A 17,799-nucleotide genomic window follows, 5' to 3' on the forward strand; every position below is an offset into this window, starting at 1 on the left:
CAAATCAGCATAACATAACTACCAGAGCTACATTCTTGTTTTAAAAATTAATCACAAGTAATGCTTAGTTGCATGGATTGATGCTAATGTGTAAATCTAAGGGAACATAATGCAGTATTAATAGGTCATACATTTACAGACATGGATATTAAAAAGTAAGAGAATTACAGGACCTCAGTAGAATTTAGATACTACAAATAAACCTGTAAATCAAATTTTTATATAGCAAATACTCTATACAATGTGTATGATTCATATCTGGTATACAAATAATTAAGATAAACCAAAGGCATAGTCAATTACAAAACTACCCCTTTTATCGGTGTAGGCAAAAAAAGAACCTATGTGAATGTTGTTACAAAACTGGTCATTGATCAATGCATATATGTAATAACATCACACTGTATTCCTTGCTCAATTAACATAAAGGATAAACAATGTTATGGTGTCTAGGCAACGTGTTTACCAAATCTCTGACTGTTAAAGTACATTTTATTTCTCTACATTTTGTTGTCAGTATGAACCTGTGTTTCCTTGCTTCTTCCACCGTCCTTTTGTACTTCTGGGTAGTAGGTTTACTGCAAGGTTTCTCTTTACTGTATTTTACATCATTTTGATCTATTTTGTTTGTGCAACTGTCCATATCCTAAATCCAAACTTGTCCTTATTGCCATGATTCAAATATCTCTTTGATCATTACTTACTCTTGGAAATGAAAGGAGGCTGCACAGGTGGAGTGGTGTGGCTCACTGGTTAGAGGCAGCAGACCCGGAAGCAGAGGTCGGCCCGGGACCAGGGTTCGATTCCCGACGCGGCAGGGTCTTGGGCCATGGTCAGCGGACTCGATAATTCTCGCCTCGGTGCCTACTCCAACCATGGGTCCCACTCAGCAACTCTGGGCAATAGCTTGCTTAATCTCTACTAACGGCCCCATCAGCGCCGGGGATGCTTGTCTTCACCTTGGAGATGCCCAGGAGGGACCATCTCACAGGGAAAGCCAGGATGGGTTCCCCAGCGGTATACAGCGCCGGGACGCCCCTTTGCTGGGGCAGCTGTGCGCTTTACAAGTATACGACATTTAACATTTAACATTTAACTCTGATCACTTTACCCTAAGCAACACACCATACTCTCTTTGGCTCCAGTTCCTAAAGTTCAAGTCTACAGATAGTTCTCATTTTTGAAATTCAGTAGTTGCAAAACTGACACAACGTGGCACATTGTGCCATTCCTTAAAGACAACACTATCTAAACTGTAAATAAACTTTTGCTGTTAATTTTTTAGCACAAGGTAGAAAGGACGTACTGTACCTGGGGATTGCTTGTATTGGAGGTAGTATCGCTAGGCAGTGTTTCTTGGTAACTGTTTTCATCCAACACATTTGACAAACTGGAGCTTTTCCGAACTCGTAGACCTGGAAATGGCTTAAAGTTCTCGAGTGGGGATGGAGTTCCTGGGAGGCTGCCAGGTGTCTGGTTACCACTTTCAATAGTAGCAATCGAGCTTGTGCTGGCAAGATCAAGACGAAGGTCGAAGGGGGACATGGAGAATGGGGAGAGTGGCTGGTACACGCTATCAAAGGGAAGTGTATCAGGTGAATTTGGTTCATCTGACCCTTGAATGTCAATAGTGTTTGATGAAGAGTGGCTGGTGCGGTCTAAAGAGTCAAACGATTTGAAGTTGTAGGGGTGAAACTGTTTTTCCTTGTCAATAGGAGACATGGAGTGGTCAGAGTACCCTTCCGAGATATCTTGATCATTGTTTTCAAAACAGAGCGGCATAAAGATGTCTGGGTCTGGAGTGGCTGGCTGGGTATTCAGATTGTCCAGAATCTCTTTCTCTTCCTCGGACCCAAAAATCTTATGGTGGTTTGCATTTCTCAGCCGATCTAGGCAGTAACTGTTGGTGGAGCCCGAAAGACTGAGCTGTCGAGACTCAAAGGACTCTTTAACGTAAAGCTTAGTTAAGGTGTCCTGCCAGCCAGCTTGTTTGGCAAGATGTCGGACAATGTCTTGTTGAGAATATATCAAGTGGAAGAGCTAAAATACAAACAAAAGGGAAGCTTTCACAAAGAATTTAAATTAAAACAGTTCATTTGCATTACTACTGTTTTGCTATACTTGATTTAGCTGCTGTTTAAGACATGGCAGACAATATTGGACTAAACATCATGTTGAGCAGCAAAATCCAGCCAATGATGGTGAGCCCTTCTTGAAACCACTGAGATAAAATCTGTTTACCCTGGTCAAGACTTTAGGCAATATATACATCAATGATGCCCCAACTTGGAAGATTACGAATGATCTAGGATCAAAGCGCAAGGGAACAATGTAGTCTATTCCAAGCATCAGTACACAAACGTGGGAGAAAGGAAGTAGCAATCAGAAGAAGGGCACTAAAGAATCCTTCCAACCCAGATTTTAAACAACAGTTCAACATGGACAAAGTTAGCATAAGATTCTACAATTCTTGAACAATCTCATGATTTACGTGAGGGCACAGCATATCTTATTACACTTACAGTGTCAGCTTGTCACAAACCTTTCCATACAGTTTTTTTCTCATACATATATTTTGTATTGCTAACAATACTAATATTATGTAAGCTGTTTGGCAAAGGCTTTTGAAGGTCTATGAGGTTTACGATAAATTATGCATAATAGACCAGATAGCTTGTCAAAATAATGCAGAGACGTTCTTCTCCCTACTTTAAAGTCTGGAGACAAACTAAGTGTCGTTCATGCACTTAAACTATTGCCTTTCAACAGGTACAACTATTCATTAAAGTAAGTTAAACCTCTAAAGAGAAGGTCAAGGATGGCATTACTAAATAATGAACCCAGTCATGGCATGATGGCTGCAGTAATCCCCAGGTACACTCAGAGATGCAGAGGAAAATATACTCAAGCTCTCCTCGTAAACTTTCTTCAAGATGTCAAGTTAATATAGGAAAAACCTCTGGCCAATCCAGACTTACAGTACCTTGCGACAAACATCAAGTCTCACAGTTAACTCCGCCCTATGGGATAGGAACACCACGGCCACGAGATCCTTGTAGTTTGGATATAAGTCTGTGAGATGAAAACAAATTTAGTATCATAATTCATAAAGGGATACAGAAAATGTGATAAAAAACAACGGCTGCATCCTGCATTGAGTCTACCAATTTCACTACCTATCTTGGCGCCCACAGCAATTACTGGGTTCAAGCATTGAATGCAGGGTTTGTTTCCATTGCCTTTCGTAAATTCCAAATCACAAACTAACTCCTGTCCAGGTTTCTTCCACTTGCTTCAACCTGAACATCACTTTACAAATGAGGAGACTCTGGAGATGGAATTACTGAGGTATGGCACACAATGCATTTGAATTCTATAGTCTGTAGCACCTTAATCAACACTGACAAAAACACCTGATCAGCAAGTGTTGTACTGAATTTTACAGCTGGATAAGAGGATGAACACTTTATCCAATGGAAACCCCAAACTCAGGTCCCATAGTCTACCCAGAAGTCACCCAACACCTATCAATGTTTCTCTACCATCAGACAAGCCATTCTGGATGTTCCATGGGAAAACAAACTTCAACAATATCTGGCCGCAAAGCGTTTCACCTTCCATATACATTGTCCTACTAAAATTTACATAATTTACTTCTTTTCTTTCAATGTCTCTTTCCTTCCCGGTTCCATACTTCTGGTATTTCAAAAAAATAGGACATGGCCTGGGAAATAACCTTAGGTTTGGCTGGATGAAGAATCACACAATGAAGGTTCGTTGTGCACTGTATAACTTATTTGTGCTTGTAATCTGTTTCTTAAAGGTTTTCCAAAAAACAATACACAAAATGTTTTCAAAATACTACCCCACTATACGTAGACAGCATGATATAATAATACTGCCACAGGTAATAGTATAGCGATGTTGCAGAGCATCAATAGTCGATATAGGTGGAGAGCCCCGGGCAAGCAGACATGTCCTAAACCAGCAAACAAGTAAACAAATATTTCTATCACACTTAGGTCAGAATGCGATTCAGAGAACCCCAGGGGCTCTATTACACATAGGGCCCACTTTCCCTGTTTGCACCCAAAGCACCTGTTTTAAGGTGCCCCGTGGCGCAAACAGGGAAAGTGTGCCCAATTGCAAAGTTGTGCTGCCCTGGGGGCAGCGCATTCAAGTGAAAAATGGAGCGGCTCTGAAGCAGCTGCTCCGTGTTTCACTGTGCAGACAGCAACCTGCCTGCACTTTTAAGACAGGAGAGACATCACCTGCCTGCAAGGGGATGTCTGGGGGGTCCAAAGGACCTTCTTTTCCCCTTCCAGAGAGCTGCCTTCAAGGAGAGCACTGTCAGTGCACCTCCTAACAGCTTCTTTGCCTCTGCCCGTGTATATAATACAGTCCAGGTGCAAAGGGATTCCCTCATTTGCATGGGGCCACCCCCCCATGCATATGAGGGAACACCGTTTGGTGATAGCGCTCGCGCTATATATGTGGCAGCGCTTTCTGTATTACAGAAAGGGCTGCACGTGTCTGCAACCCTTTCTGTGAAACCAAAGCGCCCTGGGGGAAACAAATTGGTTGCACATGCCTGTTGCACCTGTTGGAGCGGATATCTCACAATAATCTCTCTTTGGCAAATTTAGGAAATGTGGCACCATCACCTTTGATTACCATTACCCTTGTTTCCGCTCAAAGGCGATAGATCGTGGCAACCGTGTTTTGACCAGGGAGCTCCTTCATAAACTTGAGCAGTTAATCAAATGCAAATAAGCTATTTTAGTCAATAACAAGAGGTGTGACTAGTTTTAAAGGAATGTATATTTAATCAAAATGTAAGTTTCTCTGACTCTTCATTCATTAGTCAGGTATCAATCAGGTTACAGAATTGATCATAGATAAATAAAGTTAGTACAGAGCATATCATAATTTGCATGCAAAGCAATGAGGCACAAATGATGTCAGTCAAAACTCAGGAAGAGTTCAAGGATAGAAGTAAGAGTGAGCTTAGCATGAAGCTAAATCAATAATTAATTGCAGAATCTCCCATGAAAAGAAACCTGGCAAAGAGTAAAGAAGCCTTGGCAAAGCCAGTTAGTCAAAGCATAAAGCTTAGGGGTTTTATTAAAAGTCAGAATGGGCAAAACATGCATCTAATCTGCCTACGTCTGCCTCCGGTCTGCTCTCCATCAAGGCCTGACCTCTCCTTTCCTGTATCTGCAAATCACATCTGCTCTCCTCCCTTCCTTTCTGCATCGAAGTCTGAAACTCCTCTGCAGCCTTCCATCTCTAAATCGGTCTGCAAGGGTTCCTGCCAGTGTTCTGAAAGCTTTCTGAAACTCCTCACTAGGAATGTGTTTATCGAAGAATAATGTTACAAAGCATTTAGCGTGATTTAATCTTCCTCCAACTGGAATCCAGCTTTTTACAAAAGGACACCTCCACCCCACGGCAGATTGCATATGTCATCTTATCAGACAGGCGAAGATCCTGCATCTTATTTAATATACCGTCATCTCCTAACCTTCCTTTAAATAAACAATTTATTTCTAACTGAGTACATAACATGAGCTGCAAAATAACTTTTTAATTAAGCAAGAAACAAACATAATATGGTAATATGCATTTTTAAAATAGGTGTGTTTTCTATTCTCTCTAAAGCAAAGAATGAAATGAGGCTTTGTTTAAACATTTCCATCAACTAAATAGATAAGGCTCTGAGGTTACTAATACACATTTAACATTTTTGCAAGTTAAAATCACATTTCCATAGTGAGGACAGAATCTAAACTAAACACATTTAAGTCAACCTATAAATTAATTGTGCAATGTTTTATATGAATTGCTAAGTAGAAAGCATCTGACCAAAGTCTGTAACTATCAAAGCCTCATCATTACACTTTAGAGAACCAAATGTCTGTGTTTCACTATTTAAATATTGTTTCATTTCTGAAGCTCAAGGCAGGTTTTCCATTAGTGATGCTAAATTTGAAAGGAGATATTCATGCTCCTTCACACCCCGGGGCACTTTCAATAATACGACCTGTGGTCCTTCACATCGCCTCAGCTCAGAGTAGTATATGAGGGTGTCCCTTTTGTGGTGGGGGGTGGGGTAGGGCGAGAGGGCTGCAGAGTATGGGTTGAGCATTACTTTCACAGCCATGGTGAAGGACAAGCTAATCATAGAGTGGCAGCACTTCAAGTTTTGGAGGAGTGAAGCAAGTGCATTCAAGGTGAGACAAGATAGTCAAGTAGCAGTTGCCAAATGCATGTGAATTTGGTATCAGTATAGGCTAGTTTGTGATCTAGCTGCTCCATTCCCATAACATTTGAGAGGTGCATGAACCATAAGGCAATGGGTAAGCGTCCATAGTCTTTTTCCAGGCAAGCGCTATCAGCTGCTCTGCAATGCTCAACATATAGCTAATGAGTCTTCAATCATTGTGCGACATCACTTCCAATGCGAGGGGTCGGGAGACCAGTATGTCAGTGGTGTAACAGCCAGGGAATAAGCATCCCACTGTGCACTTCATGTGTCCTAGAATCTCCTTCCAGTGAGTTATGATAGGAGAGCAAGACCATCAGATGTGAAAGAAGTTGGACCTTACAACAGGGCTGCACACATAAGATGGTGATTTGGTAGGGCGCCGCCAGGTGTCGGAATCTGCGATCACCCTCTGCTGCTCTGCCTCGTAGGACTGCAGCTCTGTCACCCGACTCCAAGGGTGTTCAGGAAGCTGTGCTGGAGTGGATTGTTGACTGCAAAAAGCACAATTGATGGATGGAATGCTGAACAATGTCAAACACTCACCACAGTACAGAGATCTGGGCCTAAATCCATCATTTTTTGCTCCCCATGCCACCCCAGTTTGTATCCAGCCATATGCAAATCAGTCTTGACCCTGCTCCCCATGGGAACAGTCCAGCCGGAACTGCCAGACCAGGTCATCCCCAGACTGGAAACAAGCATTGTTGAGGCAGGCAGGTCCGGTGCATTGGAGAAGGGTCCAATGGGTATTCAGAGACAAGACAATGCATGCCTCACTCCATTCCATTAATGGCCTCACCACCGCACAACTTTGTTTTAATTACTTCAAAGCCTTTTCTTTACAGCTGCATTCAATTAGCATAATCTAACAATACCATGCAGTAGAAGTCCTAACAGTTAGAGTCTTGTCCCAGCACCAGCCGGAAGATCTCTCCTCTGTCTTGATAGCTAAGTATCTTTGTGATCAGCAGCTTCATCCGGCGTGCCGGGAAGAAGTTTCAGAAGGAAGAATTGGTGTGCTCATTCTACCAAAAAGCATGGCGAGAGATCATTAGCTGCGACAGTTGAAGGATGCATTGAAGCAGTCACCCAGGGATAGGAGCCTGGGGAAAGGATGTAGGCTGGCCTAAAAGCAAGCCCTAGATACTGGTCAATCAACTCTGTGGCAGATAGCTTGGAAGGAGCAATGCCAGGCGTGTGAGAGTTGGGACAGCTTATTCTTTTGGAAAGTGGATAATGGGCCTTGCTTTATGAACGTCGCTGGCTCGGTAATATGTCATCATATTTTTGAACAACAATGGGTCAAAGACTTTGAAGGTGTTTACAATCAGACAGGGGGACAATGATATGACAGTAGAGGTTTTAGCCAGGGAGCCAGTGGGCTTTACCTTGGAAGAAGTTACTCAGCGCATCATGACAGTGTCCCGCAATAAGGCCCTGGGACCAGACCGAATTCCTTTGAATCTGTTGAGGGCCATCTCTTGACTCAGGTCTTGAACATGACCTCTTGGGACGGGGTGATGCCCTCATGGTGCACAGCAGTGATTATCCCGGTCTTTAAGACGGGTGCCAAGGACAACCCCCAATGCTTTCATGGACTTAAAGTCCTCGTTCGACAGGGTTACCCATGTTAAACTCTGTGCCTTGCTCTTCAAGATGTGGATTAACCTGAATATCGCGGTCCTTTTAGCCAAACTTCATTCTGACACTTCCACCTCTATTCGTTTTTTCACAGAGCTCTGATAGCACTCGATCATTCCCCACTAGTAGTGGTGTCAGCCAAGGGTGCATTCTTGCCCCATTCCTGCTCGCTCTATATGTGAACGGGCTGGAGTCTCCTCTCCTCTCAGTTTTGGTAGACTGTCCTTGGGTTGGAGCTAGATCCCTCCTAGTCTTGTTAAACGCTGACGATGCAGTTGTTATGGCCCACAAGGCTTTGGGGTTAGATCTAGTCCTGATCAAGTTTCTAAGTTCTATATTATAGTTGTTTGTCCAAAGTCCACTAGCAGTAAGATTTTTAAAGTGGCTAATTAATTGAGGGCACAAGTTCTGAGTTTATTAAAACTACATGGGTGGTTTCTAGTTTTGGGCAAAGGCTAGGTTGGTGGTCACCGAGGGACCTCTTAAAAGAGAACCAATTTTTACGACAGGTAGTTCAGGTTCCACACTCCATCCCAACATTTTCAGTGCAGGCGGAGCTTGGTCATGTGACAGAAAGGTGGCCCTCAGCCCCATACTGTGCTGAACAAGGGAGGAACTAAAGCTTAACCAGTTGATCCTTGCGGATTGTTTGACCCCTGATCTGGTGCACAAAATCCTGTGGATAGCCTTTGTGAGGGTAGCTTTTGCGTCTCTCAGGAGAGCAGATATCTTTAGTGATCCCAATTCTTTGTCCCTTTGGGAATTGGCATCTGTTAAGAGGTTGCTTCTGGGTCGAGCCCTGCTGGATACAGAGCAGTGTGAGCTGCAGAAACTCTCAGTGTGGGGACACAGGCTCTTGAAGACTGTTCATGGTATGGAGCTGTATGCAGCCCAAGTACGCCATCAGTGAGACAGGCTTCTTCTGGCCAGGTTCAGGTTAATTCACTTCATCATCTTTTGGCTTCTCCAACTGGCTGGGCTTTTCCTGATTGTATACTGCCTTGCTGTTGTGACAACAAATTTCCACAGGACACTCTACACTTTATTATGTTTTGCTGGTAATTTAGTAGGCCTAGGAAACTATTTGTATCCCTCCTGCTGAAGTCCCTGAATTTTTCTCAAGTAAGGCCAGTCTTGGTTTACCTGCAGTGGCTTCCCAATCACTTTATGTTTTCTGTTTTTTGTTTTTATAAACTGCATTGTGTCTAGGAGATCAAGACCTGATAAGTTTTGGGACAGTCCCGGCTGACAGGGGCTTTCTGTTTTATTGACTGTCATTTTTATGTGGAAATGTTTCACTGAGGTGATTTTATATTTATGTCTTTTGTATTCTTTTATGGTTGTTTTTGTTAACCGAATAAATATTTTACGATGATGACCCACAGCTGCGGTTACTCCACAACCATTGTTTTAAGGATCATTTGTGGTGACTGTCCTCTATGCCTTCTGGAAAACCGACAAATCATAGTTTTTCTACTTCACCCATCCTTCCTATCTGCCACTCAGTTTGAGGTCGTGGTCAGGCAAGCCATCATAGTCTGCAGTTTTTTTTAGTCCTCCAGGTCACTGACGCGGTCTTTGACTTCCGTGACAATAGCAACTACATTCCTGAGGTCCTTTCACAGAAAGGGCACGCTCAAGGATACTGCCCTAATATTCCTTTCGAGTGCCAGGTGGGACTACAAATTTTCCTGTATGATGACCAAATTGGGGAGAGGGCTCCACCTGGTCACCCCCTGACCAACCCAGCTTTGCATTACACTCTGCCGCCATCACAGCTGTTGAATCCTACTTACTGAATGTGTTGCGCATTCCTTGGTAAGGAACTTGACCAGCATGATTTCAGCGCTACTCAGGTGCACCAAAGCAGCTCTTTCATTGTTGATAAGCGGATACACTGTTCGAGTGATTTCGGTTCTGAACTTTTGCCTTCCTAGAACCTTTATTTCGGCCTGAGTAGTGCCCTCTACTTGCCTCCATAGGCTAGAACCTATGGCTGGTATAAGATTGGAGCCTGGGGAATCTGAGAACCACTGAACCTGGGGACCTCTTTTTTCTAAACCTGACTTTGGCAATTGCATGATATGTAAAATAAAATGTATTTTAAAACATGTGAAGTGTAATGTAATTTGTTCATTTAGATGTGTAAAGTCACATTATCCTGCAACACTCCGTTGCTCTATCTTGCATGCACATTGAAAAAAAGTCCTTAGACACATCATCAACCACAAAATGATGTGATATAATCCAAAACACCTAATACATCTGGCCTTATTATAATTTTAAAAAATGACATGATAGAATTGTTCATGCACTTTACTTAGTTGCAATTTCGTAGCTTATCTTTAGGTACAAAATATGTTTATTTAATCAAAGGGGGTCTCACCTGATCCAAGGACTTGCTCTGAGAGACAGCGAATGAGCAGCATTGACACTGAAATTTCATTCAGGAAAGAGATGAGCCCCTGGTAGCCAATGTCCTTCAGCTTTAGCCTGTGCTTGTATCGCTCATGGATCTTCTCAAACTTCAGCATCTTGTACATGATCTTTAGGGGTGCAAATGTAGAAAAGGGAAAGGGGAAGTTGATGGATACCAGTTACAAAGTTTTGTTTACTGTTGTAAAAATAAAGCATGTTTTACAAATGTATCTATATGGAAAAGTGTGCACTGTAACTTTGGGCAAGTGGATTGTGTCATAATTGTTCGTATGTCGGGTTTAATATTTTGGGTAAGTGGAATATGTCACAATGTTACTCATTTTGGCCCATGTTACTTTGGGTAAGTGGAATATATCATAATTTTCTTATTTTACAAATTAAATGGAAAATAAAATTTCAGAACCTACAGTAAATGAAGAGTTTCTAAGAAATTCTGGGTCAAATGACTTGGCAGATGGCTGTAATGGTGTGTTAGTGCTATGGTAGTGCGGGTATTATGTAAAAATCTCCACTCCATAAAATCAAAACCCTTAATCCTCACGAAATTACCAAACTTTTGAAACACAAGTCAACAGTGGTCCCCTGCTACTAATTAACAAGCATTTGCAATGCAATAGGGCTCGCATTATTAAAGTTTGAGCTATTGGCATTGCTAAATAATGCAACACCAATAGCTCAAACTTTAATAATGCGAGACCTATTGCATTGCAAATGCTTGTTATGTTAAGGTTTCAGAAAGCTCCTGGGATGGACGGTGTATATAAGGGGATGTCCCAGGGTAAACCTGATGTCATTACCTGCTTTCTTAGCCTTACTTTACAGCCTAACACAGGCTCATAACCCATTTATTACGTGACAGGCTGTCCACCAATGAGAATGCGAGGATGACCCTGTGAGTCCATCCTCAGCACAGTAACTTTGTCCCAGAAGCCCTCAAGGAAGGGCCTGACTGGAGACCAGGGCTCATGTCTGTGCATGACTATGTGAGTGTGATGCTTTTGTCTGCCCCCAGGGGATGCCCCAGCCAGTGTGTCCTGCCAGATGGAATGGTATCAGTGCAGAGAGGGTGAGTCTGCACTAGGCCTGGGCAGAGGCTTCTTTGAGTGACAGTACATGAAGGTGGCTGAGTAGAAGTTAGGGTGACCAGCTCACTCCAGGTCGTTACAGGCCCTGTCTTCAGTCCTGAACTTTTCACGTACAAACCATTTTAGGTGTGTTAGTCTAATTAGTTCCATGTCAGCAAAACAAGACTACAACACCCAGAATGCATTAGTATATTACACAAAAGGCCAGGCCTGGAAGCCGCGGGTCATGCAGAGCACGCTTCGGGCTGAAATGTGGGGGCTTTGATTCTTCTTGGGGGCTCCACAGCTGGGAAAAAGCCCATCACTCACTCGTTTTCAACACTTCAATGTTTAAACTGCAGCTAACAGTCAGACAGATCCAGACTAAATGATAGAACTGTGATGACACTTAATGAACTGATATATAAACCGGCGTCATCAATTCAAATGAAATTTACAAAACCTGCCACCAGAAAGGACCTTGCACCACTGAGACACACCGGAAAAAAGTGGAAGCTGAAAATAAGAGGCGTGGAGAGAAAATGGCCTTGTTACAAAGAGATAAAGAATTTCAGGCACATTCCTCTGGGAACTATGGAGAGAAATACATTTGCTAACAGAAGTCCTAAACACACAAACACACACACCCCCCACACACACACACCCAACAGAGACCGACACACACACACCCCAACACAGACACACACCGAGCGCCAACACAGACACTCACACACACTGTAACTCTGTACACAGGAACAGCAATTCACAGGAAGTTCATCGCCTGTTACTCGAACCCATGCAGATCAATACAACTAAATACATTTTAAAAAATAGCATTCTAATGAAAACAGGAGCTAAAGAAAACACAGGCACGTGTCACACCTATGTCTAGACGGAAAAGACATCGGCAAGACTTTTGGAGCAAATTTAAATAAGAAGACATACGGAAATGGATAGCTGTAAACCCACTATTCACGACTACTGCATCTACCAAACCAAAACTGTTTCCTTCTTTTTAAAATTTAAATCTGCTTGACACAAACAACGCTCACATCACTGCTCACATACACATGTGACGCGATGAATAATCACCACTATACTAATCAAATTTGTCTGGCTGCCATCCATGATAATAACTGGACAACGACCTGGTGCAAGACACTGCATTCTGCTGCATTCAGACAGCTTTTGGAACAAGCACTGCACTGTCTGCACATTTGCGGCCGTGAAAGAATGAAAGTGAAACCATACAAAACCAGATTTGTAAATATTCCATGCATGGGCGTACCGGGGCACGGGCAGCCGGCCCAGGCTACCCTCGATCTGCTGCGTGCAGACACCTGACATCACAGGAAGCGAGTGCAAACAACGAAATGTAAAACGTATGGCTGAAACACGCCTGTGAGTGGTGTGCGCGCCACTGCGAGGCATATGTTTTCAATTATCGCGCCCGTGTCTGGGCATGATAATTGAAAACATATGGCCTTTGGTGCGCGTAACAGACACCAATAGGCCATGGGCGGAGCAACGTGACCGCCTATTGCGTGTTCTGTTACAAAAAAACACGCACTCCAAGCCCAATCAGAGAAAACCATAGGAATAACACACGCACAAGCGTGTTCATTTCCAGGGTCCATTTCTGAAACCCGGCCAAAAGGATTCTCGCTGCGCAGTGTAACGCTAGGCGTGAGACCTAAAACGGAAATATTCTTTAAAAGAAATTAGGCTTATTATAAAGATCTAACGCAAAGTAGACAGTGACTCTCACTTTTGATAGTGATAAAACACTTCTGAAATAAGCAGATATTTAATCAACCATATTAAAATTAGAGGTGGGTGAAATTCATGCAGTTTGATTCTGCGGAACCCCGCGGCCTTATATTAAGATTCTGCTGAATTCCACGACGGGCGGAGTGGTCATTTGACTCTATTTTCTTAGCGAAAAATGCACCCTCTCGTCCAAAAATAGATGCAAAGATGCATTTTCCTTAGAAACCACTGCATAATTTTTAATTCCGCCCAGGCCTAATTAAAACAAGGACGCTCCAAGGACAAACTGCTTTTATGCTTGGAACGAAGATAGCAATATTTATCAAAGGCTTACAGTTGTAGAAACGTGCAAAGTGCTCAGTGATTACTAAGCCAATAACAAAAAAGCCAGAAGTGTAGTTAAATGTCAGTATGTCAAACCTTTTTGACTTAAATAATTTGATGACGTCTTTAAGAGTGAGGAGGAGGGGCATTTAAATGCAATGTAGTTATGTGCAGGACCGGGACGAGAGAGAGACATTTAACATTTCTTTAATTACACAAAGATTAGATGGAAACATGAAATGTAGACTGTAGAACCAAGTTAAAAAATACTCTAACAATCGGGATTCTCTTGAAAATATCAATATGTGTATAATGCCACAAAAAACACAGATGCATCTCTTTATCCTATTGGAATTGGTAGGTATGTGACTGTACAACATAAATGTCAATTACACATGAAACAGGTACTGACAAAGGCAACAGGTCTGACTTTAATTGAACTGTACTGGATCTTCTGTTACCTGCAGGCTACTCTTTGACATGAATAGATCGAGAAGAAAAACAAAAACATGGCTCCTTGACGGCCACGTCCCAGACAGTACCATTTCCCTGATATATAAGAAGTTGATCAACACCCGAGTGGATCTGTTAGTGCGTTTTAGAGAGGTCTGGATCGGTGACGGTTTGGAGCTGGACGACGAGGATTGGCAAGCTGCATTACTCCTCGCCTAAGGAAGTCGCGATTCCTGCCCGTCTCCGTTTCGTTCAGCTCAAAATCTTACATCGTGTATATGTCACTGGTCCGCACTTGATTCGCATGGGTTTTTCCTCGGACGGGTTATGTAAGTGTGGTTGTGGGATGCTTGGTACTTTCCTACATATACTTTGGGAGTGTCCGGAGGTGGTGCAGTTCTGGAATAATGTGCATGCAGTGATGGGTAGAGTCACGGGGGTGGTGCTGCAGCCCGAGGCCAGGCGGTGCCTGTTGAATGTGTGGGAGCCGAATGATTATAGTGTGGCCCAGACGCAGTGGGCGACCCTTGGGAATATGATTGCCAAAAAGGATGTAGCGCAATTGTGGGGTTCCCAGCGCCCGCCCACGTTATCGGTATGGAAGGAGAATATGGACTGGTGTATGTTTAGAGGGAAGACTGTGTATGTGGCGCGGGGCAAACCTAGAAAATGGAATAGTATCTGGAGCCAATGGAACGCGTACCGTGGAAATCTATGTGCACCTCCGTTTGTGAACAACCCCGAAGTCCCTCTGTCCCCCTAATTCGGCATTCCATGTATTGTGTGCTTTTAATCTGCTATTCCTTTCATGACTGAAATACAATGGTATCTCATCGAGTTTGTTTCGGGTTTATTATTTTAGTTTTTTAACCTTGTGGACATGTGCTACATCCGTGCTGGGAGCAGTACCAAGACCTTACCAGTGACTGCATGAATTTAGAGTAGGAAAGTATGCGTCATACACTGACTAACAGCACATTGTTGGACATCCCAGTTAGTGTATTGTGGGGTGTCCTCACAGCCAGGATTGTTCTTCTGCTTTTGTGCTTATGGTCACTCAGAAGTGAACTCAGCACTGGGAGAAGAATGTAAAACTTTTGCTGTATTTGTATTTACCAAATGACTGAAATGGAATCCAGGGAAAGGGGATTGGACACACTTTATAAACTGCACCTTTCCAAGAAGGTGGTCTGTCCTTAGGATGACATACAAAGTTCCCAAACCTGAATCACCAATCACACATCAATGGCATTGGGAAAGAAGAACAGTATCAAATAAGACTTCTTAAACTAATAAAGTCCCTCACCCTCCAGGCGACTTCAAAGTGCAGTCCAAGGTTTTGTGCTCTCTAAGCTGGACTATATCAACTTCCTTTTGGCTGGTATCCCTAAAATGCATCTTGCTCCTTTAAAGGCTGCCCTGAATGAAGCTACATGACTCATGACCCTGCTAACTGACCTCCCATAGAAGCAAAAAGCATATTTAATCTGGCATGCACAGCCCAAGAGCTATGCATGATGATTCGTCAGACTACCTATCTGGTAAACTGATCGCCTTGAGTGGGTCACAATTGCTCAAAACTGCACTCCCCTTCTTCCTACAAACCCCAATCTTCAAAAAAGCAAAGTATGTGCGTTTAACCCGTTGGAAGCCCATCTAATGCTAGACCAAAGAGCTAAAGAACATATATCTCAGGTTCATCGATCACTGATTGCTAATACCCCAGGCCCTCTGATCTCTTTGAGGGAGGGGTGGAAAGCAAATTTGGGCCCATTAGATACTGATGAGTGAAGAGAGGCCAAAATTCTACCCCCTCATCAAATCAAGCTTGCCAAATCTGCCCTCAGACACATCCAGTTCCACTATCTATACAGAAATTACTATACTCCTGAGTGGTTGCATAAGATTAACACCTCCCTTTCACAGATTTGTACTAGATGCTGTTCCCTGAGGGGCACCTTGATGCACATGATCTGGGATTGGCCAGAAATTTAACCTTACTGGATGCAGGTCTAACGGGCACTGAATTCTGAGCAGGGATACCCAGTCGCCCTCATACCTAAAAGCACCCTACTGCAGATCACCGAAGGAAAGGGAGGTAACTTAGGACACCATACATATATAGGATTGAGCCACTTAACTGACAATTGAGACATAGCCAAGAGGTGGAGAGAATGAAACCCCCCCCCCCCACTATGCCCGATTGGTGACTTGATAGGGATCACTATTGAACCCTGGAAAAGGAAGTATAGAAAGCTAGTGGATGTCCTTCAAGGTTTTGGGGACCTTGGATTGATGCAATGCAAACCAGTACTTCTATCTGTGGACTTCACTTGCTTATCATTTACCGGTGCAAGCTTGATCACTGGTATTTCCATACGTCCAGTACCATATTGACTCATAGAATGAACAAATTACTGGAGGTGTGGATGTCAAGCCAATTTTACTTATGTCCTTACAATTTAGAAGATTTGTACCTCCCTTAGTGTATGGTTTAATAAATACATTAGCAATGCATATGTGTATTTGCGTGTTGACAATAAAAAAGGTTGGGGAAAAAGCAAAGACCTTAAGATAAACCATCCCAGAGAGTAGCCTTAAAATTGGAAACCCTCTGTAAGAACACATACAAAAGATATGGAGCAATTTTATGCATCAGTAAATTATTACAAATGCCTGATGGTAACTTCAGACATTCCCTCCCAAATATTTGGTGACTAAAAAGGTCAGCTATGATCTGGCAGTGTAGGTTTTGAGGCATGGAATATGCCAGATCTCTTCCATAAAGTCACAATAGCTAAACCAGTGCTTTAAACCTTTCCGGAAGTAGAATGGCCTACAAGGAACTAGGTGAGTCTCCACAGGCCATGCCCTTTGAAAGTCCAGTAGTTAAGGTAAATGTAACAACATGTGAGGCTAACTTGGGTACTGACACAGCTATTTCTGCTCCTTTAAAAGCATTCATCTTGCAAAAGGTTTCATCTTCTTTACAACCACAATTTTCCTCACAGTCCAGCAGAAATTATCTGCTAGGGTTCAGGCATTACACAAGACAGTATAAACCAGTGGAAATGGAAACAGTTTACTCTGGGATTGAGTGCATTGGGTGTATCAGAAAGCGGGAAGTGCCAGAAGTGAAGTCAAATGTGGTGGAATTGTGAGATGCAGAACCAATGGGAAATCATCCCATGCATTATTCTGCCCCATACCATAACAAATAGCAACAAAACAATATAGCGTATGTAACTGGTCTCTAAAAGGCTGTGTTATTAGATAACTAAGGGGGTTGAGCAGTGCTTTTACTAGGCTGAAAAACAATGGGGTTGCTTAAGGAGCTGTGGCCTAAGTAGAGTAACTAAGAATCCTGTATAAGAGGTGTGGCCTCTGTAACTAAGGACGGGTCAAGGACATGTGACCTAGAAACAGACTGGGCTCATCTCCCTCTTCTTCTTTTCCATCTAGTCCTCCTCTTCCTCATCATCATCATCTCTCTCCGGGATCTCCTTCTCCCTTTCCGCTCTTGTGGGTGATGGCCCTGTCCTCATACTGTGAGTCCTGGGTCCTGATTCACATGATCTTTCTGTCCCCCTGGACATCTTCTTCCTGATCCGTCTTCTGGGGATTCAGTCCAGGTGCTACTCCTCAGCCTCTTGGTACTCCTCCTGGTGGTTTTTGGGGTGCTGATCTGTAAATGATCCACCTAAAACTGGTCCTTCTCCTCCTGGTCCTGCTCCATCAGGTACTGGTCCTTCTGGTCTTCATGATCCTCATCCTCCTTATTGTCTTCCTGACTCTTCTGATCTTGATCCTCCTCCAGGTCTTCATCCAGTTCCTGACACT

General features: G+C 43.1%; 1 protein-coding gene across 1 annotated transcript in view; it reads right to left on the bottom strand.

The window, feature by feature from the left end:
• Positions 1-17,799, bottom strand: part of NBEAL2 (neurobeachin like 2) — a 682,983-nt gene that overhangs the window by 166,541 nt on the left and 498,643 nt on the right. Inside the window, exons 25-27 of the mRNA XM_078662556.1 lie at positions 10,296-10,455; positions 2,984-3,072; positions 1,312-2,040 (exon numbers count right to left, since the gene is read on the bottom strand). Of these exons, the coding sequence (XP_078518682.1) occupies positions 1,312-2,040; positions 2,984-3,072; positions 10,296-10,455 (978 nt within the window). The remainder of the gene's footprint in view (positions 1-1,311; positions 2,041-2,983; positions 3,073-10,295; positions 10,456-17,799) is intronic.

This window comes from Lissotriton helveticus, chromosome 10, assembly GCF_964261635.1.
Source record: "Lissotriton helveticus chromosome 10, aLisHel1.1, whole genome shotgun sequence".
In the NCBI taxonomy this organism is placed as follows: domain Eukaryota; kingdom Metazoa; phylum Chordata; class Amphibia; order Caudata; family Salamandridae; genus Lissotriton; species Lissotriton helveticus.